Source organism: Ostrinia furnacalis, unplaced genomic scaffold (genome assembly GCF_004193835.3).
Source record: "Ostrinia furnacalis isolate ACB-3 unplaced genomic scaffold, ASM419383v2 OfSCF4231, whole genome shotgun sequence".
Taxonomy (NCBI): Eukaryota; Metazoa; Arthropoda; class Insecta; order Lepidoptera; family Crambidae; genus Ostrinia; species Ostrinia furnacalis.
This window is the reverse complement of record NW_021134470.1, coordinates 149,284-169,670: the sequence shown is the minus strand read 5'-3', so window position 1 is coordinate 169,670 and position 20,387 is coordinate 149,284. Positions and strand designations below refer to the sequence as shown.

The window sequence follows — 20,387 nt, the reverse complement described above, 5'->3', positions numbered from 1 at the left end:
CAACAATTCGGATTGCAAAACCAGTTCTTTTATTTGGATCATGGATGGAACATTTCAAAATTGCCCGAAATTAATTATTCATGCAGCTGTAGTTACTCGATACATGGTACAGTTGGAATGGGAAACAACCAGAGAATAGTGCCCCATGTGTACGCACTTTTATCACGAAACACACTAGAATGTTATACTTATTTTCTAACAGAGCTGAAGCGTTTTGGACAGTCACTTTGCAATGATGAGTCTTTTGCTCCTCAAGTGGTAACGACAGATTCTGAAATCGCCGTTATCAACTCGTTAACCGAGCCAAAATCATTGGGGGAAATAAGTCTGCCCGAGGATGTAAAAAACTTCACGGGATAATCATTTTTAATTCCAAACACAGACCATCCTTCAGAAGATATAAAAGTTCTTATTTTTGGTACAACAAAAAATATCAAACTTTTGCATGATTCTTATTTGGATCATGGATGGAACATTTCAAAGAAATTATTCATTCATGCAACTATAATACTACATACAGTTGGAACGGGTAACAATCAGAGAATTGTAGGTACCCCTTGTGTACGAAATTTTATCCCGATAAACACAAGAATGTTATACCGATTTTCTAACAGAGCTGAAGCGTTATGGACAGTCACTTTGCAATGATGAGTCTTTTGTTCCTCAAGTGGTAACGACAGATTTTAAGATCGCCGTTATCCCGGTACGTTCGTATTTCCAAGAACTTATCATAATACCTGTCTTTTTCATTTGGGTCAGAATATATGACGCCATGTTCAACAGTTCGGTTTGCAAAACCAGTTCTTTTATTTGTATCATGGATGGAACATTTCAAAGTTGCCCGAAATTAATTATTATTCATGCAACTGTAGTTACTCGATATATGGTACAGTTGGAACGGGAAACAACCAAAGAATAGTATCCCTTGTGTACGCACTTTTATCACGAAAAAAACAAGAATGCTACACTTATTTTCTAACAGAGCTGAAGCGTTATGGACAGTCACTTTGCAATGATGAGTCTTTTGCTTCATAAGTGGTTACGACAGATTTTGAACACCGTTATCAACTCGTTAACCGAGCCAAAATCATTGGGGGAAATAAGTCTGCCCGAAGATGTAAAAAACTTCACGGGTGAACCATTTTTAGTTCCAAACACAGACCATCCTTCAGAAGATATAAAAGTTCTTATTTTTGGTACAACAAAAAATATCAAACTTTTGCATGATTCTTATTTGGATCGTGGATGGAACATTTCAAAGAAATTATTCATTCATGCAACTATAATACTACATACAGTTGGAACGGGTAACAATCAGAGAATTGTAGGTACCCCTTGTGTACGAAATTTTATCCCGATAAACACAAGAATGTTATACCGATTTTCTAACAGAGCTGAAGCGTTATGGACAGTCACTTTGCAATGATGAGTCTTTTGCTCTTCAAGTGGTAATGACAGATTTTAAGATCGCCGTTATCCCGATACGTTCTGTATTTCCAAGAACTTATCATAATACCTGTCTTTTACATTTGGGTCAGAATATATGACGCCATGTTCAACAGTTCGGATTGCAAAACCAGTTCTTTTATTTGGATCATGGATGGAACATTTCAAAGTTGCCCGAAATTAATTACTCATGCAACTGTAGTTACTCGATACATGGTACAGTTGGAATGGGAAACAACTAGAGAATAGTGCCCCATGTGTACGCACTTTATCACGAAAAATATGAACAGTCATTTTGCAATGATGAGTCTTTTGGTCCTCAAGTGGTAACGATAGATTTTGAAATCGCCGTTATCAACTTGTTAACCAAGTCAAAATCATTGGGGGAAATAAGTCTGCCCGAGGATGTAAAAAAACTTCACGGGTGAACCATTTTTAGTTCCAAACACCGACCATCCTTCAGAAGATATAAAAGTTCTTATTTTTGGTACAACAAAAAATATCAAACTTTTGCATGATTCTTATTTGGATCATGGATGGAACATTTCAAAGAAATTATTCATTCATGCAACTATAATACTACATACAGTTGGAACGGGTAACAATCAGAGAATTGTAGGTACCCCTTGTGTACGAAATTATATCCCGATAAACACAAGAATGTTATACCGATTTTCTAACAGAGCTGAAGCGTTATGGACAGTCACTTTGCAATGATGAGTCTTTTGTTCCTCAAGTGGTAATGACAGATTTTAAGATCGCCGTTATCCCGGTACGTTCTGTATTTCCAAGAACTTATCATAATACCTGTCTATTTCATTTGGGTCAGAATATATGACGCCATGTTCAACAGTTCGGATTGCAAAACCAATTATTTTATTTGGATCATGGATGGAACATTTCAAAGTTGCCCGAAATAATTCATGCAACTGTACCTATTCGATACATGGTACAGTTGGAACAGGTAACGACCAGAGAATAGTACCCCTTGTGTACGCACTTTTATCACGATAAACACAAGAATGTTATACCTATTTTCTAACAGAGCTGAAGCGTTATGGACAGTAATTTTGCAATGATGAGTCTTTTGCTCTTCAAGTGGTAATGACAGATTTTGAGATCGCCGTTATCCCGGTACGTTCAGTATTTCCAAGAACTTATCATAATACCTGTCTTTTTCATTTGGGTCAGAATATATGACGCCATGTCTCTTTCTTTCTTTGCGTAGGCTATATCTCCTTAATTATTAACGTAATTAATTTAAACTACATACTACTACCGCACATCACATGTACATACAATTGTATGATTAGCGTGTACCAAATTGGAACATCCTATAAAGGCGGGCGCAAGCGCAGATGCGTGTGGCGGACGACTGGACGGGGCTTTGTGTACTATCTACGCACACAACGACAATGCGTACCCAACCGGTCTGCGATCGCGATCGAACGTCGAGTCTTTCGTCATCGTAGTGCGCACTCGCTAAAATAATATTTGGTATAACTGAAAGTGTTGTGAATGCTTATACTAAAACGTTTGTTTTTATTTGTATAGAGAACAATAGTGTCTAGACAAACCTAAAAAGGATTTAGGACGCTATTTGGATCAAATATGTAATTGCTCAATAATGAATAATAAATAAAAATAATAAAATAAATGTTCAACAGTTCAGACTGCAAAATCAGTAGTATCAGGTATCTCACAGATGATGAAAATCTAAACCGTCATCAAATTATTAATACTAAATATTAGCCACCGCTACACGCTTGTCAGCATAACCTCTCATTAATATTATTATATCCCAAAGCAAAGCTTAACATCGAAAAGGACTCCGTTACATCCACACTCGTAAGGAGATTAACAAGTGTAACTATTAACTCCGAAACCGTTTGCTATGATATACGAGCAGTTGGATTACCATTACCATTATTGAGGCCCTCACCCACGGCGACTTTTTGTAGCGATTCAGTTGCGATTCTGTAGCGCATTTGCACCGATACAGTCGCAATGCGGTCGCTAGAAGTATGCCTCGCCCGGCCCACATAAACACGATTCTATCGTGATGCAAACGCGATACTGTCGCGCTTCTGTCGCAAAACAGGCTCTGGATTGGAACCCCCAAGGAAAACGCAAACGTGGCGTGGTCGCCCCAAACAACCTTGGCGGCGCACTGTAGCTGACGAGGTGAAGAAAATCGGCAAGACTTGGAGCAAGATCAAACGTGATGCTCAAGACCGAGCGCGATGAAAGACTGTCATGGACGCCCTCTGTCCCATCTAGGGGACATAGGACATTAAGTGAAGTAAGCCAAAAAATTACTTGCTGCCGCGTCACCCTCCCTCCGTTCTCTCCCCAATGTCGACCTACCGATACAGTCACAAATTCACAATGCTGTAACGCGTTAGCGCGTTGGCATCACTTCTGTAGCGCGTTGCAAATGCGACGCCGTGGACGGGAGGCCTAATAGTTTGCGGGAAATTGATTAAGTTTTGTGGGTGAAGTTGTAGCCATTTTAATTGGTGATTTCGTGAAGATTTCAGGGTTATACGGGTGTAAAATTTGGGAACTAGTTGGCTTTTACCTCCGGCAAGTACTAAGGTGTTAAGTTGACTTAACTTAAGACTATTTCTGTTCCAGTCTTGACAATTAGGTTCAATGTGTATGTGTCCTTTATCACCCTGCTGAAGTATTTACTATTCAGCCAAAGGCACATAATAAAGCGAATAGCTATTATTTTACTTCAACATGATAATTTGTAATGTTTTAACAAATCAACAATAAAAAAAATCTATGAAAAGAAACAAAACAAAATGTAAAAATTCCATGCATTTTTGGGAAGTAATACTCATGGGAAATAGTTTAAACCCTTGCTATAAAAGACGAACCTGAACTTAACACCCTATAATAATAATTATAGTGCAATGGAAAAAAAACAATAATTTTCAATTTGAAGTCGCAATCGAATGTTTCTAGTTAAATTAAAATCCATAACTTTAATTAATCTGATGTCACCATAAATAATCCGATCAGGATTTAATTAGGTATTTGTTGGCAAAGTTTACGTTTAGAGGCTGTTTGCAATTTATTATGCTAATGAATCTCGATGGTATAGGTGTTGAGGGTTAGTTATAAATTATACACACAGACGCGAAGGATGGCGAACGTCTTCGCGAAATGACAAACCTATCGGAAAAAGGTTGCGTTTAAATTTCGTGACAAGTAAACAATTCAATATTATCGTATTGAATTTTATTTTAGGCTACCTTTTAGGAAAACATATTAAATAAATTAAATAAATATCCTGGGACATTTTACACTGCGCTTCTAGTCCCAAACTAAGCAAAGCTTGTACTATTGGTACTTAAATATTTTTTTTTAAATACATACAATATTATTTATTTTATACATAGAAAACGTAGTCCAATACAAACAAATATGTTCATGCACACAAATATTTGTACAGTGCGGGAATCGAACGCGTTACCTCCGGAATAGTAGTCCGTTTCGAACCACTACACCAGACGGCCGACAATCATTTTCAATGTTATGTCATCCAACAGGACAATGAGGTATTAAACTTTAAATTCAAATTCAAATCATTATTATTTTGAATTTGTCTTAAACCTTCTTTAAAATTGTCAATAAAGTGTATTCAACAATTACGCAAACTTTTCAATCAATTTTACGATACAATCGTATTCCATGATTTGGAGTCTTTTAATAACCATTTTACATTTATTTAATATACTCTAACTTCAACATGCATAAAGTTGTTCATCGCTATTGTTTCGGGTATTTCAACTGTGAATTTAGGGGAATGGGAAGTTTAAACACTAAAATTTCCAGTCATGTCATGGCTCCATTAGTTGATTAATATTTCTCTGTCTGGTGTGAAATCGTTATTCGGTATTGCTATCGGGATTTACTTGTACTACTAATTGCTCGCCAGTCAATTTCCTTTCAACATTATGTATTTGCCAACATAATGACCATTCTTCAAAACCGTTACCTTACCCATCCAATTTCTCTTCAGCTAATCTTGACAAGTTCACCAAAATGCTGTCTATTTGCCACAGCCGTGTGTCCCCGTTAATAGCCTGTTTGCTCTCGTTATCTCGGGCGAGCACACGTAGAGTTACGAGCGTAAGTGTTGTTACGCCCTCGCGTAACTCTCATAGTAATGAGTGTTGCGAATCATGAGCTATTCCGTAAACATTGATTGTATTGATCTTTGGGGAGCAGGGAAAAACTGCGTGGGTAGGATGTGACGTGTTTATTATCTAGTAAGGAATAAAGGAGACCGAAAAGCTTTGATGCTGGTACTATGTGATTTCACTTGATTATGTCTAAAGTATACAAGATATCGAAAAACTGGTTGAATTTTCGGATAGATCCAGTTAATTCTGTAACATATTATTGATACCGTTTGAAAGAGCTTGTTTTAAGCACTTTCGGAATTAGTAAACAGCCAATGCCTTTGGTACACAAAGGCAATACAAAACAATGCAAAGACAGAAATAGCATGGAATCCATTCCGAGCCTTAGAACTAATTTATGAAGTTTGATTTAAAATCAAAATTAAATCCAAAACTGTGATAAGTTTAAACAAAAACTTAGCTTTTAACCAATTACAAAACAAAATCTGTGCAAGAGTCCTTATAACGAGTTTTTAACCGACTTCAAAAAAGGAGGAGTTTATATGTTCGACTGTATGTATGTTTTTTTTTTTCTATGTATGTTCACCGATTACTCCATCAATTGTGGACCGATTTTCAAAATTCTTTTTTTGTTCGATAGGGTACACTTCTGAGGTGGTCCCATTGTCACCAAGTCAGGATCTGATGATGGGATCCTAGGGAAATCGACTGCAACCCTCAAATTTTATAGGCACGTATATCGTTTTTCAAACATTTTCTTAAGTTATTCAAGTATTTGCTCATGGAAATCATCATCTCAAATTCATGAGCTGATGATAGAAAGTAAAACTCCTTAATGCTTAGGAGTTGGAGGTAATTCAATTTAATTTTATAGATAAGTATAGTTTCTAAAGTTATTCAAGTGTTTGCATCAGATAGCCATCATCTCATCACAATGAACTGGTCATGGTAGGTACAACTCCTTTACGCTTAGGAGTTGGAGGATAATTCTTTAAATATTATAGGTACAAATAGCCTAACAGTTGTATTCTTTCATGTTTTTAAGGTGGGCTGACGGTTTAAGGTCTTTTTAGGTTGCCGATATGGTAACCTGTATTTTGTAGGGAATATTATTTTACACTTGACATTAAGAATATACTGCCTACCTTCAGTGGTAACACCAAGGTAATAATTAGTTAACTAAAAAGCAAGAAATAAGTTAATTTTTATAAAAAAAAATAAAACCGACTCCAAAAAACATACACTAAAAAGTAGAAAAATAATCACTAATTACTTATTTATTAGGACGAATTAATATTTATGTATACCATGATTGATACTTTTGGAGTCGGTGCCAAGATTATGAAACGTGTGAAGTTTGCCTGCACCGACTCCAAAAGTATCAATCATGGTATACATAAATATTAATTCGTCCTAATAAATAAGTAATTAGTGATTATTTTTCTACTTTTTAGTGTATGTTTTTTGGAGTCGGTTTTATTTTTTTTTATAAAAATTATTGAAAGTCCGCGTTGGCTTCGAAAAGGGCAACATAGGCCTTAGAGAATTAAAATGTAGGCGTATCCTTTTAGACTTTTCTTAGCATTTTTACAGCAAGTGCGAACCTACTATTGTTTAGGGCAAATGGTCATATCCACTCAGTAAATACTTCCTCTCCAGCCTTGAAGAGTCCCAGAGGAAATCAAGCAGCCAGTTTCAGCGCCGTGACGTCAGTAACGTTTTGTGTAGGCAGGAATGTATGATGTACCAAGTGAAAAATCTAAGAAGATAAGTACCTACACTTCAAAAAAAATATGTATTTCCTATCTGCAGGTTCTATTAATGTGGTTTTAGTAGTAGCTGAAGTTTCTTTTCAATATTTAATGGGCTGTATTTCTACAACAACGTTATTAGAAGTGATGTAAAGGCAAAGTATGCAGTCACTAATATTTATAACAAAAAAATTCCACACATGAGACGCGATGGTTGTGAGCAAAGTAAATAAACATACAATATTCAAAATAAATTTAATTGTCTCTCTTCATACTCAACATGTCGCGGACGAATCTGGCTCCAGCCTTAATGCCTTCGAAAGTCTCAAATCCAGCTTGCTCAATAAACGCGGGATCAACTAGAAAACCCACTACAGTAGTATGTCCATCGAATGCTGGCAATTCATAAGTGTAAGACAAAGGAATTCCTGCCCCAGCTTGGGCGTAATCACTGGACCCACCAGATGCGGTGTATCTTAAAACGTGAACGATATTTCCTACTTGATAATTAGGTTTGGAAGGCCACTTAACTCTGTCGATAGCTTGAGCCATGTTAACACCGACGACGTTAAGAGCGAGAGCATTGGGAGGGAGCTGACCAGTTCCGAAGCCAAATAAGACCATGCTGCCGAAGCTGTGGATGTCGATAAACAGCTCGATGCGGTCAGCGTGCTCTTCAAGGATGCGTCTGATGTTGTCAGTCTCAGGTTCGGAGAAGGGTCCAGCGCCGTGGAAGGTGTCAAAGCACCAGCTATTACTGGAAGCTGTGCCCCACCACGCGTCAAAGTTCCTGTTCAAGTCGACTCCCATGCAGAAGGAGCTGATGCCCTCGCGGCGGTTTTTACGCCAGAAACGATCCTGGAAAGTAATATTCGATCAAAATAAAAAAAATCTTTTTCTATAAGAATCAGGTATTTCAATTCTTTGTGAATTTTATTTACTGAAAAAATAATATAGGTAAAAATAATATGTAAAGTTTATTTATCCAATAGATCATACTAAAGGACTCCTGAATCCTACGCCTACGGTACTTAATAAATGTGATGATGGTGATGGTGAAAACAGGTGCAGCTAAAAGAATTAAATGCGTCATCCAAATAAGCTCCAAATATATGTTTGGAATACAAACATTTTTGCTTAGTTTAGGTATACTACCTTAATTAACATAATTATTGTTACTAACCAAATAATTTCATAGTCCCATTTAAGTTTCTTGTATTTAGGCTAAGTTTTTATTCAATTTTATCTTATCTTAAAATTAGGAAAATTTTAAAACTTACGCTATCGTGACTGTGTTCGTATCCATCAGGGTTGGCAATGGGCAGAATGATCCAGTCCAGGTCATTGACCAGGTCAGAGTCAGTGACGTCGATGACCAGTTTCTCAATGGCATAAAGTGTTGCTGGTAGGGTGACCCACTCACGGGCGTGGAGTAGGGACATCAGGAAAATTACTGGCTTTCTTCTGTCCTGAAAGACAAGTTTTAAAAATTAAATTTCTATTTTCATCCACCCAATCATTATAAGTTACTCGTAGTTCTATATTTTGGCGACTACGTGGTATTCTGATATCTTGTATTTCGCCAGTAGCCAATTTGCCATAAGATGAATTTTGCCACTTATGACAGATTCAGTTGAAGAAATGTTAAAGTATGGATTTGAACTTCGGTTGTCCTAAATTCCAAAACATTAACTAAAGTCGCACGTACTTTTTATCGAATAGCCGATAACTTATCATGATTGAATGCCCTTTCAATTTATAAGTTACCTCAAAGTTGGTGGTGGAAATTTTCAGGTACTTCATGTCACGGCCCAATAAGCTACTTCCAGCAGATTCTACTTTCACCAGATTGGGGTAGGCATTGCCCAATCTGACGAGGTAGTCGTCGACCTGAAAAAGTTAAATAAGTTTTAATTATTAAAGATGACGGATTAGCAAGCTGAAGTGGCAATGGGCCTAAGGCACATAGTACGCAGAACTGACGGTTGATGGGGCAGTAAGACTCTGGAGTGGAGGCCATGTACCGGAAAGCATAACGTGAGATGTGTCTACCCACAAGGTAAACCGACGACCTTATAAAGCAGGTGAAGCACAAAGCAGGAAGGTGCTGAATGCAGGCTGTCACTAACCGGTCAATATGGAAATAATTGATGAAGGTGTCTGAAATTCAAAATAGAAGTAGATTGGGAAACAAGAAGAAACTTACCACTTGGTATCTGTGAATTTCATCGTATGGTAAAGCCAATCTGGAACTGGACCTGTTGCTACGCTTTGACGCAGCATTAGCCAGTAACTTGTCTTCCAGTTCCAACTGCCTAAATAAAACAAATTAAATTTAACTTTCAGTGAAATGGTCAATGTCTCTATTGACAGAATATTCTTTTGATCACACGTTTTTCATTCTTACTTTCATTTAATATTTTTTTTAGTCTAGTTTCAGGGTTCCAGTTTTTTATATTGTTTAACCAAAGAACAATCATTGGTGAATACGACTCTTTCAAATGCATTCTTTCGGTAAATCAATTTTTAACTTTTATACTTACTCTCTTACGTTTGCTACTTTGATGTTGTAGTCCACATCCATAGATGCCAGGAGTTCCTCAAAATGAGACTTCAGCTCTTTGGAGACGAGGATCTGACCTGGTTTTTCAGTGTGTCCGTAGACAAACACTTGGATAGGGATCTGGTTTTCCAGTTCATGGATGAATTTAGTCTGCTCAGCATTCTTCACGAAGACTTCGTAAAGAGAGTGTCTGAAAGATTGTGGATGTTAGAAAATCTGAAGCATGTGTTTTATAAGTTGAGAGAACATGTTAAGCCCTTGGTCACTCTTTACTTTAGTAACTTTTGAATACAAAATGTTAATTTATTAACCCTTCGTATTGTTCATGTTTAGCACACACCACATAAAATATGACACAGAATAACAAAACACTCTTTAAAAGGTTGGCCATGTTGCTTAGGCCAAAATTAATATACCAAATGAGTATTAAGAGTGCTGTTTAAACCTTTTAATACTATTTTGATAACGGAAACCATCAATCTTCTTTATCCACAATTTGGTAATTTGTTGATAAATTATTACGAAATCATCTTTATGAAAAACCCATTGGAGAATTTAAAAATATACACATTAAACATGTCAATCAAAAAACCTAATCTAGATTAATATTATTCAAAGATAGGGAAAAATACAAGTCCAGCGCAAACGGATTTAGCGGTAAAATTTGATATTTTATTCAGTGCTGTATATTTACTCTACCTACTCAAGCTAATGTTTAATGTTTGGTAAACATTTTTACAACAGGAACTGCAAAGATTTAAATAATCGAGTCTGTAGTAATCACAATGCCACGAATGTCGTAAGAGGCGACTTAGGGACTACACATCAAACAGAGAACGGGCAGCAGCGCTCTAAGAAAAACATCAATTTTTTTAACTGCTATCTCCAACCCGCCTGCCAAGCGTGGGGATTACGGCAAAACCCTCCACTATAGTAGAGTCAAAAAAGTCAAAATTTCTTTATTTGTTTAGACTAATAAATAGTTCTTACAAATCGTCATTTTGCTCTTAAGGAGCCTCTACATGTCTCATAATCTTTTTACGGACTTTTTACAGAGGATGCTCATAGTCCAGCAGTGGACTGTAAAGGGCTGTTGATGATGATGATAATGATGTAGTAATCAAGTAAAATGACCAAAATCAAATAACAAATCCCAATATTTGCTGTATTGGAAATAATTGGTTTTTCTAAATTTTAGTCATTGATGTAAAATATTATGAAGTTGCAATTCGGAAACAGTGGAGGGAAGCCAAATGAGTGGGTAAGTAAATTAAAAACACAATTTATGCAATCTAAAAATTCAATTTATTTATCGTCTTTCCTCATACTCAACATGTCACGAACAAACCTGGCTCCAGACTTAATGCCTTCAAAAGTCTCGAATCCAGCTTGTTCTATAAAATCAGGATCAACAAAGAAACCAAATAAACCGGTATCTCCATTGAAAGCTGGTAACTCAAAAGTATATGATAGAGGAATTCCTGCTTCGACGTGAGCATAATCACAGGATCCACCCGATGCTCGATATCCTAAAACATGGAAGATATTTCCAACGACATAGTTAGGTTTGGAGGGCCACTTCACCCTGTCGATAGCTTGGGCCATGTTAACACCTACGACAGCAAGACTGAGTGCATTGGGGGAAAGTTCGCCAATCCCGTAGCCGAATAAGACCATGCTGCCAAAACTGTGGATGTCGATGAATAACTCAATGCGATCAGCGTGCTCGTCAAGAATGCGTTTGATGTTTTGAGTCTCTGGCTCGGAGAAGGGTCCAGTGCCGTGGTATTCGTCTGAGCAGATATTGCTGCTGGAAGCTGTTCCCCACCAGACGTCGAAGTTTCTGTTCAAGTCAACACCCATGCACAAGATGCCGATGCCCTCGCGGCGGTTTTTACGCCAGAAACGATCCTGGAAATAATCGATCGAAATATATTAAATCTTTTTCTTTGAGAATCAGGTACTTCAATTCCTTGTTAATTGTATTTGCTAAGAAAACATTTTAATAATTATAAGATTTTAAGTTTTTTTATTGACTAGACTAACGGAGTCCTGAATCCTACGCCTACGGTATTTTAAGAAGGTAAGGAAAATAGGCGCAGCTAAAAGGAACAAATGCGTTATTTAAATAAGCTCCAAATTGATTCCAAATATCTCATCTTTTTGGAATACAATTAGTAAAATTTGAAAACTTACACTATCATGACTGTGTTCATATCCATCAGGGTTTGCAATGGGCAAAATGATCCAGTCCATGTCATTGATCAGATCTGAGTCAGTAACGTCGATGACCAGCTTCTCAATGGCATATAGTGTTGCTGGGAGGGTGACCCACTCACGGGCGTGGAGTAGTGACATCAGGAAAATTACTGGCTTTCTTCTGTCCTGCAAGATAAGTTTTAAAAATTTGGATCTTCATCAATTTGTATTTTCATCAACCTCATCATTATAAGTTACTTCTTTATTTTGACTACTTTGTGGTATTATATCTTTAATTTCGCCACTGGCCTATTAAAATTTGTAATAAGATGAATTATCATGCCACATTTTAATCAGTTGAAAAAAATTAAGTACGTAATTAAACTTCGGTTGTCTGAAATTTAATCATTAACTAAAGTCGCACGTCCTTCTTTCAATTAGACGATAAACTTATCATGATTGATTGATATTTAAGCCCTTTTAATACAAGTTACCTCAAAGTTGGTGGTGGAAATTTTCAGGTACTTCATGTCGCGGCCCAATAAGCTACTTCCGGCAGATTCAACTTTCACCAGATTGGGGTAGGCATTGCCCAATCTGACGAGGTACTCGTCGACCTGAAAAAGTTAAACAATTTTAAATTATTAAAGATGACGGATTAGCAAGCCGAAGTGGCAATGGGCCTAAGGCACATAGTACGCAGAACTGACGGTTGATGGGGCAGTAAGATTCTGGGGTCCACCCCAACGAAAGCGCAACGTGAGATGTGTCCATCCACTCGCAAGGTGGACTGACGACCTCATAAAGCAGGCGAAGCATAAAGGAAGGAAATGAAGGTGCTGAATGTAGGCTGCCACCAACCGGTAAATATGGAATCATTAAGAAAGTTCTATGTTCAGAAGTGGGCGATTTGTGACTGAATGATTAAGATAACAAAAGATGCACTCGTTCATAATTAAAGGAATATTTGGAAATAATGAAGAAACTTACGACTTGGTATCTGTGAATTTCATCATACGGCAAAGCCAGTCTAGAGCTGGTTCTGTTGCTACGCTTGGACGCAGCATTAGCCTGTAACGTGTCTTCCAGTTCCAACTGCCTAAATAAAACAAATAAAATTTAACTTTCAGTGAAATGGTCAATGTCTCTATTAATTAACACAATATTCCTTTGATCACACGTTTAAGGGCATTCTTACTTTCATTTGTTTTTTTTTAAGTCAAGTTTAGTTTCTGGATTCCAGTTTTTTATGTTGTTTAACCAAAGAACAATAATTGGTAAATACGACTCTTTCAAATGCAATCTTTCGGTAAATCTATTTAACTTTTACACTTACTCTCTTATGTTTGCAACTTTCATGCTGTACTCCACATCCATAGATGCCAGGAGTTTCTCAAAATATGACTTCAGCTCTTTGGAGACGAGGATTTGACCTGGTTTTTCAGTGTGTCCGTAGACAAACACCTGGATAGGGAGCTGGTTTTCCAGTTCATGGACGAATTTAGTCTGCTCAGCATTCTTCACGAAGACTTCATAAAGGGTGTGTCTGAAAGATGGTGACTGGTAAAAAGTCTGAGAGGGCATGTTAAGCCTTTTAGTACGAGAGCCCACGACCAAAACCATGTCTCATAGCAATACGGCTAAAACCCTATAAAATCGTTAGATTGTATGATTCTGAACCCGACTAGGTGTGTAGTAATGGTCGAAAGTGTAGCAACTGCGTGGGAGGCCATTTCTGCTGTTTCAAAAAAAAAGACAGTCGGTATTATAGCATTACGTCTGATAGTGGAAATGTACATAGATTTTATAATTGTATTACGAAAAAGTTTGTTTTCAGACATTTTGCGCGTAGCATTTAGCCTGAGCGCATTTTTGAAAATGTCAACAAATTTAGCCGACCTGTATCATAGCAATACGAATTTTTTTTTTTCAACTTTTCGTATTGCTGCCATGATTACCAAAAACCTGTTTTCAGACACTTTAAGTGTAGCATTCAACTTCATCCCAGTTTCCTTTTGTGCGATTTATTTCAGACCTTCAACTTCAATGTTACGGTTTCGGGTAAATTCTTTGTTAATTATCATCTAATAAATTCAGGGTCGCAACGTATTCATTGGTTTGTAACAGAAAATTCAGGATGCCTCAATACGATTTTTTAAATGATTATCTGAGTATCGAAAAGTTGTCTGATAGAGAAGGTGCTACACTTAATTTGTCTGATATAAATTTTTTGCACATGTGGACAACTTATTTTATCATGCATGTCCAACAATTTTCAGACATCTTGCTATGATATCGATCGGTAAAATTTGTTAACATTTTCAAAACGGTCTCAAAAAATGCGTTCACATTTTCAACCGACTTCAAAAAAGGAGGAGGTTCTCAATTCGACCCGTATGTTTTTTTTTTTTTTTCTATGTTTGTTACGCGATAACTCCGCCAATTATGAACCGATTTGAACAAATCTTTTTTCGGCGTATAGGTAATACCTCAAGGGTGGTCCCATTTAAATTTAATAATAAAAAAAAACACCCCCAAGGGTGGAAAATTGGGGATGAACTTTTTTATACGCAATATCTCCGCCGATTATGAACCAATTTTTTTTGGTCTCAGTGTACTGCCTACCTTCAGTGGTAACATCAAGGTAATAATTAGTTAACTAAAAAGCAAGAAATAAGTAAAATTTTATAAAAAAAAATAAAACCGACTCCAAAAAACCTACACTAAAACGTAGAAAAATAATTACTAATTACCTACTTATTTATTAGGACGAATTATTAATATTTATGTAGGTATACCATGATTGATACTTCTGGAGTCGGTGCCAAGATTATGAAACATGTAAAGTTTGCCTGCACTGTTTTGTTCGCATTAAATAACCAACATTTACTAATAAAAAATATTTTCAGACGTATTGCTATGAGACATTTTATGTGTCTCATTTTTAATTTTTTTAAGTGATTTTACGGGTTTGCGCTACACCACTAATGTCTGAAAAATATGTTTCCGGTATCTCAGAACTATCATTCAACTACAGTCTGCAAATCAGACATATTGCTATGATGCAGTTCGGTCTAAATGCTTTGACAATTTTGAAAATTCGGTCAGATCAAACGCTACGCGGAAAATGTCTGATATTGGTATTTTCGAGTTCAGGATAATCGTATCTATCGATTTGATGCGGTTTTGCTATGAGACAAAAATTTTGGTAGTGGGCTCTCGTACTATTTGGTCACTCTTAACAGATGCCTTTGTTATTCACTTTTATTTCAATACTAGCGTCCGCCCGCGACTTCATACGCGTGGATCCCGTTTTACCCCGTTCATCTATCTTACGCGGTTTAGATTTTTTTATACAAATGTTTTTTCCTCTTACTCCCGTTCCCGTGGGAATTTTGCAATACCCTGTTGTAACTAAGCTTTAAGTTTTTAAGGTACCTGCATGCCAATATTAAAGCGACTAACGTAAGCGGTTTAGATTTTTCATACAAAAAGATTTTTCCACCTGTTCCCGTTCCCGTGGGAATTCCTAAGTATACTAAACCTGCCCAGGAGTACCTACGCAGAATAAATGTACCAAATTTGTTAAAATCCGTCTAGTAGTTTTTGTTTCTATAAGGAACATACAGACAGACAAAAATTTTACTAATTGAATTTTTGGCATCAGTATTGATCACAAAATCACCCCCTAAAAGTTGTTTTGAAAATATATTTCATGTACAGAATTGATCTCTGTACAGATTTTTTATGAGTATCGATAAAATATGAACTATTTTTACCCTTCATATTGTTCATGTTTAGCACACACCACATAAAATATAGCACAGAATAACAAAGCACTCTTTAAAAGGTTGGCCATGTTGCTTATGCCAAAATTAATATACCAAATGAGTACTTAGACTGCTGTTTAAACCTTTTAATGCTGCTTTGATAACGGAAACCATTAATCTTCTTTATCTACAACTAGCTTTCCGCCCGCGGCTTCGCCGGCGTGGTTTGTTATTACAATTCTGATTCTTTTTTGTTATACCACGTTTTATAGTGACTGACGTTTCATGTCAAGTCACACGGGAATGCCGTCGAACGGGACAAAAAGTATCCTTTGTTTTTCTCCTGGCTCTAAACTACCTCCCTGACAATTTTCAGCTAAATCAGTTCAGTCGTTCTTGAGTTATATGTGGAGTAACTAACACGACTTTCTTTTATATGATAGATAGATATAGATTTGGTAATTTGTTGATAAATTATTGCGAACTTAAAAATATATGCATACCTATTTGTTCGTTCGTTCGATTTAGGCCAAATTACTTCCACCGTGGGCCAAAGGCCTCCCCCAAGGGTTTTTACAATGAACTGTCCTGCGCTGCCCTCATCCAGGCTATCCTTTACCAGATCGTTGGTTCACCTTAGTTGGAAGCCTGCCCACGCTACGTCTTCCAGCCCTCATAAGAAGGCTCAAGGTCACCCAAAAGGCGATGAAGCGGGCTATGTTCGGAGTTTCCCTGCGTGATCGAATCAGGAATGAGGAGATCTGCAGGAGAACCAAAGTAACTGACCTATTTGTTATGAAACATTAAATGTGTCAATCAAACGACATAATTTGTACGTTAATATTAATAAATTTTCATCATCATCATCATCAACAGCCCTATACAGTCCACTGCTGGACTATGAGCTTCCTCCACTATAATAGAGGGTTTTGCCATAATCTCCACGCTTGGCAGGCGGATCGCAGTTTATAAGAATGATGTTACCCGTTCTCTCTTTGATGGGTAGTCCCTAAGTCGCCTCTCACGACACCCGCAGGAAGAGTAGGGGTTGGTGACAAATTTATTTTACTCTGCCATCACCACACGGCATTAATAAATTTTAATGATAGGGAAAAATGCGCCACCAAAGTCCAGTATAAACGGATTGACGCGTTGATTTTGAAGAAATTGATTTTTTTAATCAATACTGTATGGTTTATTGTTTACTCTACCTAGTCAAGGTATAATTGCTAATTTTCGATAAATAGTTGCAACAAAAACTGCAAATATTGCAAAAAAAGTTGTTTGAAGTAAAATGGCCAAAATCAAACAAGAAATTACTATGGAAAATATTATGACTTTCGCCCGTTTTCCATATTCAATCCTTGTTCAAATCCAGAATTTAATGTCAAACTGAATTCAGTTTTAAAATAAATATCCACAATATTGTATTTTTTTTAACCAATAACATTTTGCCAGTTAGCGAACGGATTTGGATTAGGATTTAATATAGAAAACCAACATTAGTTGCAATTCCAAAACTGTGAAGGGAAACCAAATGGGTAGGTTAAAAATATAAAAATGCAATTTTAAAATTCAATTTATTTTGCGTCTTTCCTCATACTTAACATGTCACGAACAAACCTAGCTCCAGACTTAATGCCTTCAAAAGTCTCGAATCCAGCTTGTTCTATAAAATCAGGATCAACAAAGAAACCAAATAAACCGGTATCTCCATTGAAAGCTGGTAACTCAAAAGTATATGATAGAGGAATTCCTGCTTCGACGTGAGCATAATCACAGGATCCACCCGATGCTCGATATCCTAAAACATGGAAGATATTTCCAACGACATAGTTAGGTTTGGAGGGCCACTTCACCCTGTCGATAGCTTGGGCCATGTTAACACCTACGACAGCAAGACTGAGTGCATTGGGGGAAAGTTCGCCAATCCCGTAGCCGAATAAGACCATGCTGCCGAAACTGTGGATGTCGATGAAAAGTTCAATGCGATCAGCGTGCTCGTCAAGAATTCGTTTGATGTTCTGAGTCTCTGGTTCGGAGAAGGGTCCAGTGCCGTGGTATTCGTCTGAGCAGAGATTGCTGCTGGAAGCTGTTCCCCACCAGACGTCGAAGTTTCTGTTCAAGTCGACCCCCATGCATAGGTTGATACCATCGCGACGGTTTTTGCGCCAGAAACGGTCCTGGAAATAAAGAACAGAAAAGTTTCAGCATAAAACAGCTTCATATGAAATCTAGATATCTTCCTACAAAAATATTTACATCATCGTGACTGTGTTCATATCCATCAGGGTTTGCAATAGGCATAATAATCCAGTCCATGTCATTGATCAGATCTGAGTCAGTGACGTCAATAACCAGCTTCTCAATTGCATAAAGTGTTGCTGGTAGGGTGACCCACTCCCGGGCATGGAGTAGTGACATTAGGAAAATTACTGGCTTTCTTCTGTCCTGCAAGATTAAGAATTTATTTCATGAAGTCTGTATTAGCAACTTGATTATACTTTACTTCTTCTTGTCCATTTAATTAAATTACCTCAAAGTTGGTGGTGGAGATTTTCAGGTACTTAACATCGCGGCCTAGTAAACTGCTTCCAGCAGATTCAACTTTCACCAGATTGGGGTAAGCATTGCCCAGTCTGACGAGGTAGTCGTCAACCTAAAAAGGTGCATAATTTTAAAGCTTTTAATCATACTTCACTTAAATAGGGTAACATTAGAAAAATAATAAATAAGAATAACGTCATACCACTTGGTATCTATGAATCACATCATACGACAGAGCCTCCATCCTAGAACTGGACCTGTTTCTGCTTTTGGACGCAGCATTTGCCATTAACCTGTCTTCCAGCTCCAGTTGTCTGAAAAGTATTAATATAAAAGAAATCTTAACATCAAGAGCATCTTCCACTTCACTATTGGACCCAAGGTTAAAAATATACGTAATTTATTTTAAGTCAGTGCTGTCGATAATTTTATTGCTACTTATCGTGACGAATTTCGAGAAAGTTTAGGATATTTTTTCTGTAGTGGTTAAGTTTATTTAATGGTAAATCAGTAAAAGATTTATTTGATCAATATTTACTTACTCTCTAATGTTGTGAGATTTGATGCTATATTCTACATCCATAGATGATAATAATTCTTCAAAATGCGCCTTTCGCTCTTTGGAGACGAGGATCTGCCCTGGTCGTTCGGTGTGTCCATGGACAAACACCTGGATAGGGAAGTAGCTTTCAAGTTCATGGAGAAATTTAGTCTGCTCAGCATTCTTCACGATGACTTCGTAAAGGGAGTGTCTGTAAGAATGAACAATGAACATAACATAATTTATTTAAATATCTCAGTAATTTATTACTTATATCCTGTAGCAGTGTTGTACATATCAGACTTTAAGATCATTATGCATTTGACAAGACTCAATCGGACCAACTGATTAACTTTCGGTTTTTTAATATTTGTATTTTTTATACCGGATTTTCCAAAAATTTGAATACATAGCAATCCATTGTCGTACCTATATCAGCTTAACTTAAAATATGTAAAACATTGTATTTACCCTTCATATTGTTCATGTTTTGCACACACCACATAAAAAGTTGCACAAAACAACAACACACTCTCTAAAAGTTTGACCATGTTGCTTTGCCCGAAATGAATATGACAAATGAGTTTAAAGACAGCTGTTTAATCTTATAATACGTACTGTTTTAGATAATCGAAGTTATCAATCTTATTAGTCTACAATTGGGGAGGTAATTAATTGTTGAGATTTGTATCACGAAAAAATCCATATGAAAAACCCGGTGGAAACTTCAAATAAAGTTGCCTACCTAGATTAAAATCAGTTACAAGTAAAACAAACTTAGATAACGTACATTTTATTGATATCACACACTTCAAACTAAAGCCTGGTCCGTGAGCACTGAGCACGTAGTCGCGTTCGCGACTGTGCGACGGGTGCAGTGAGTGTGCGAGCGCGACAGCAACATAATTACGCGCGAGCGATAGGGATGGGTAGCTTGGGGTCATTGGACGGGATTCTACGTGCTCACGGACCAGACTTTAGCAAAAATCACCTCATTATCATTAAGAATCAGAATATTTAATCTCTACTGCAGGAGCACGAGTCTCTTCAATGAACCAGAGGCATATATTATGGAGGATTTGGCTTACACTTCACACACGATGGCCAAACGGGTTAGGGTGGCCTGATTTTTATTATTATGTCCTTTTTTTGTTTTACAACATACACAGGAAGTAAGGAAGTTAATAAATTGCCTGATTTTGTGTTCCCAGACCTCAAAGTAAAGATATCAATATTTATGTAAAAACTTAAAATGGCTACTGCGACACAAACTATGTTTAGTGCAGAAGCCGCTAATCATAAGAATATTCTGTATTAAGATTTATTGGCATTAAACATTTTATTATTAACTAGCGGCCGCCCGCGACTTCGTACGCGTGGATCCCGTTTTATCCCCTTCGTCTATCTCTTACG

General features: G+C 37.0%; 3 protein-coding genes across 3 annotated transcripts; all 3 read right to left on the bottom strand.

Moving 5' to 3' along the window:
• Nucleotides 1–7,592: 7,592 nt before the first annotated feature.
• Nucleotides 7,593–10,360, bottom strand: LOC114359077 (carboxypeptidase B-like). Its single transcript, XM_028313327.1, has 6 exons — nucleotides 10,229–10,360; nucleotides 9,898–10,107; nucleotides 9,561–9,669; nucleotides 9,122–9,244; nucleotides 8,635–8,823; nucleotides 7,593–8,212 (listed from the first exon to the last, which is right to left on the bottom strand). Exons 1-6 carry the CDS (start codon nucleotides 10,306–10,308, stop codon nucleotides 7,610–7,612), a joined length of 1,314 nt encoding a protein of 437 aa, XP_028169128.1. The 5' UTR covers nucleotides 10,309–10,360; the 3' UTR covers nucleotides 7,593–7,609.
• Nucleotides 10,361–11,199: 839 nt separating this feature from the next.
• Nucleotides 11,200–15,998, bottom strand: LOC114359076 (carboxypeptidase B-like). Its single transcript, XM_028313325.1, has 6 exons — nucleotides 15,896–15,998; nucleotides 13,453–13,662; nucleotides 13,107–13,215; nucleotides 12,611–12,733; nucleotides 12,114–12,302; nucleotides 11,200–11,828 (listed from the first exon to the last, which is right to left on the bottom strand). Exons 1-6 carry the CDS (start codon nucleotides 15,973–15,975, stop codon nucleotides 11,223–11,225), a joined length of 1,317 nt encoding a protein of 438 aa, XP_028169126.1. The 5' UTR covers nucleotides 15,976–15,998; the 3' UTR covers nucleotides 11,200–11,222.
• Nucleotides 15,999–17,466: 1,468 nt separating this feature from the next.
• On the bottom strand, nucleotides 17,467–19,560 carry LOC114359074 (carboxypeptidase B-like). The gene is made up of 6 exons (XM_028313323.1): nucleotides 19,446–19,560; nucleotides 18,976–19,185; nucleotides 18,636–18,747; nucleotides 18,423–18,545; nucleotides 18,149–18,337; nucleotides 17,467–18,069 (listed from the first exon to the last, which is right to left on the bottom strand). The coding sequence occupies exons 1-6, from the start codon at nucleotides 19,523–19,525 to the stop codon at nucleotides 17,467–17,469; spliced, it is 1,317 nt and encodes a 438-aa protein (XP_028169124.1). The 5' UTR covers nucleotides 19,526–19,560.
• Nucleotides 19,561–20,387: the final 827 nt, after the last annotated feature.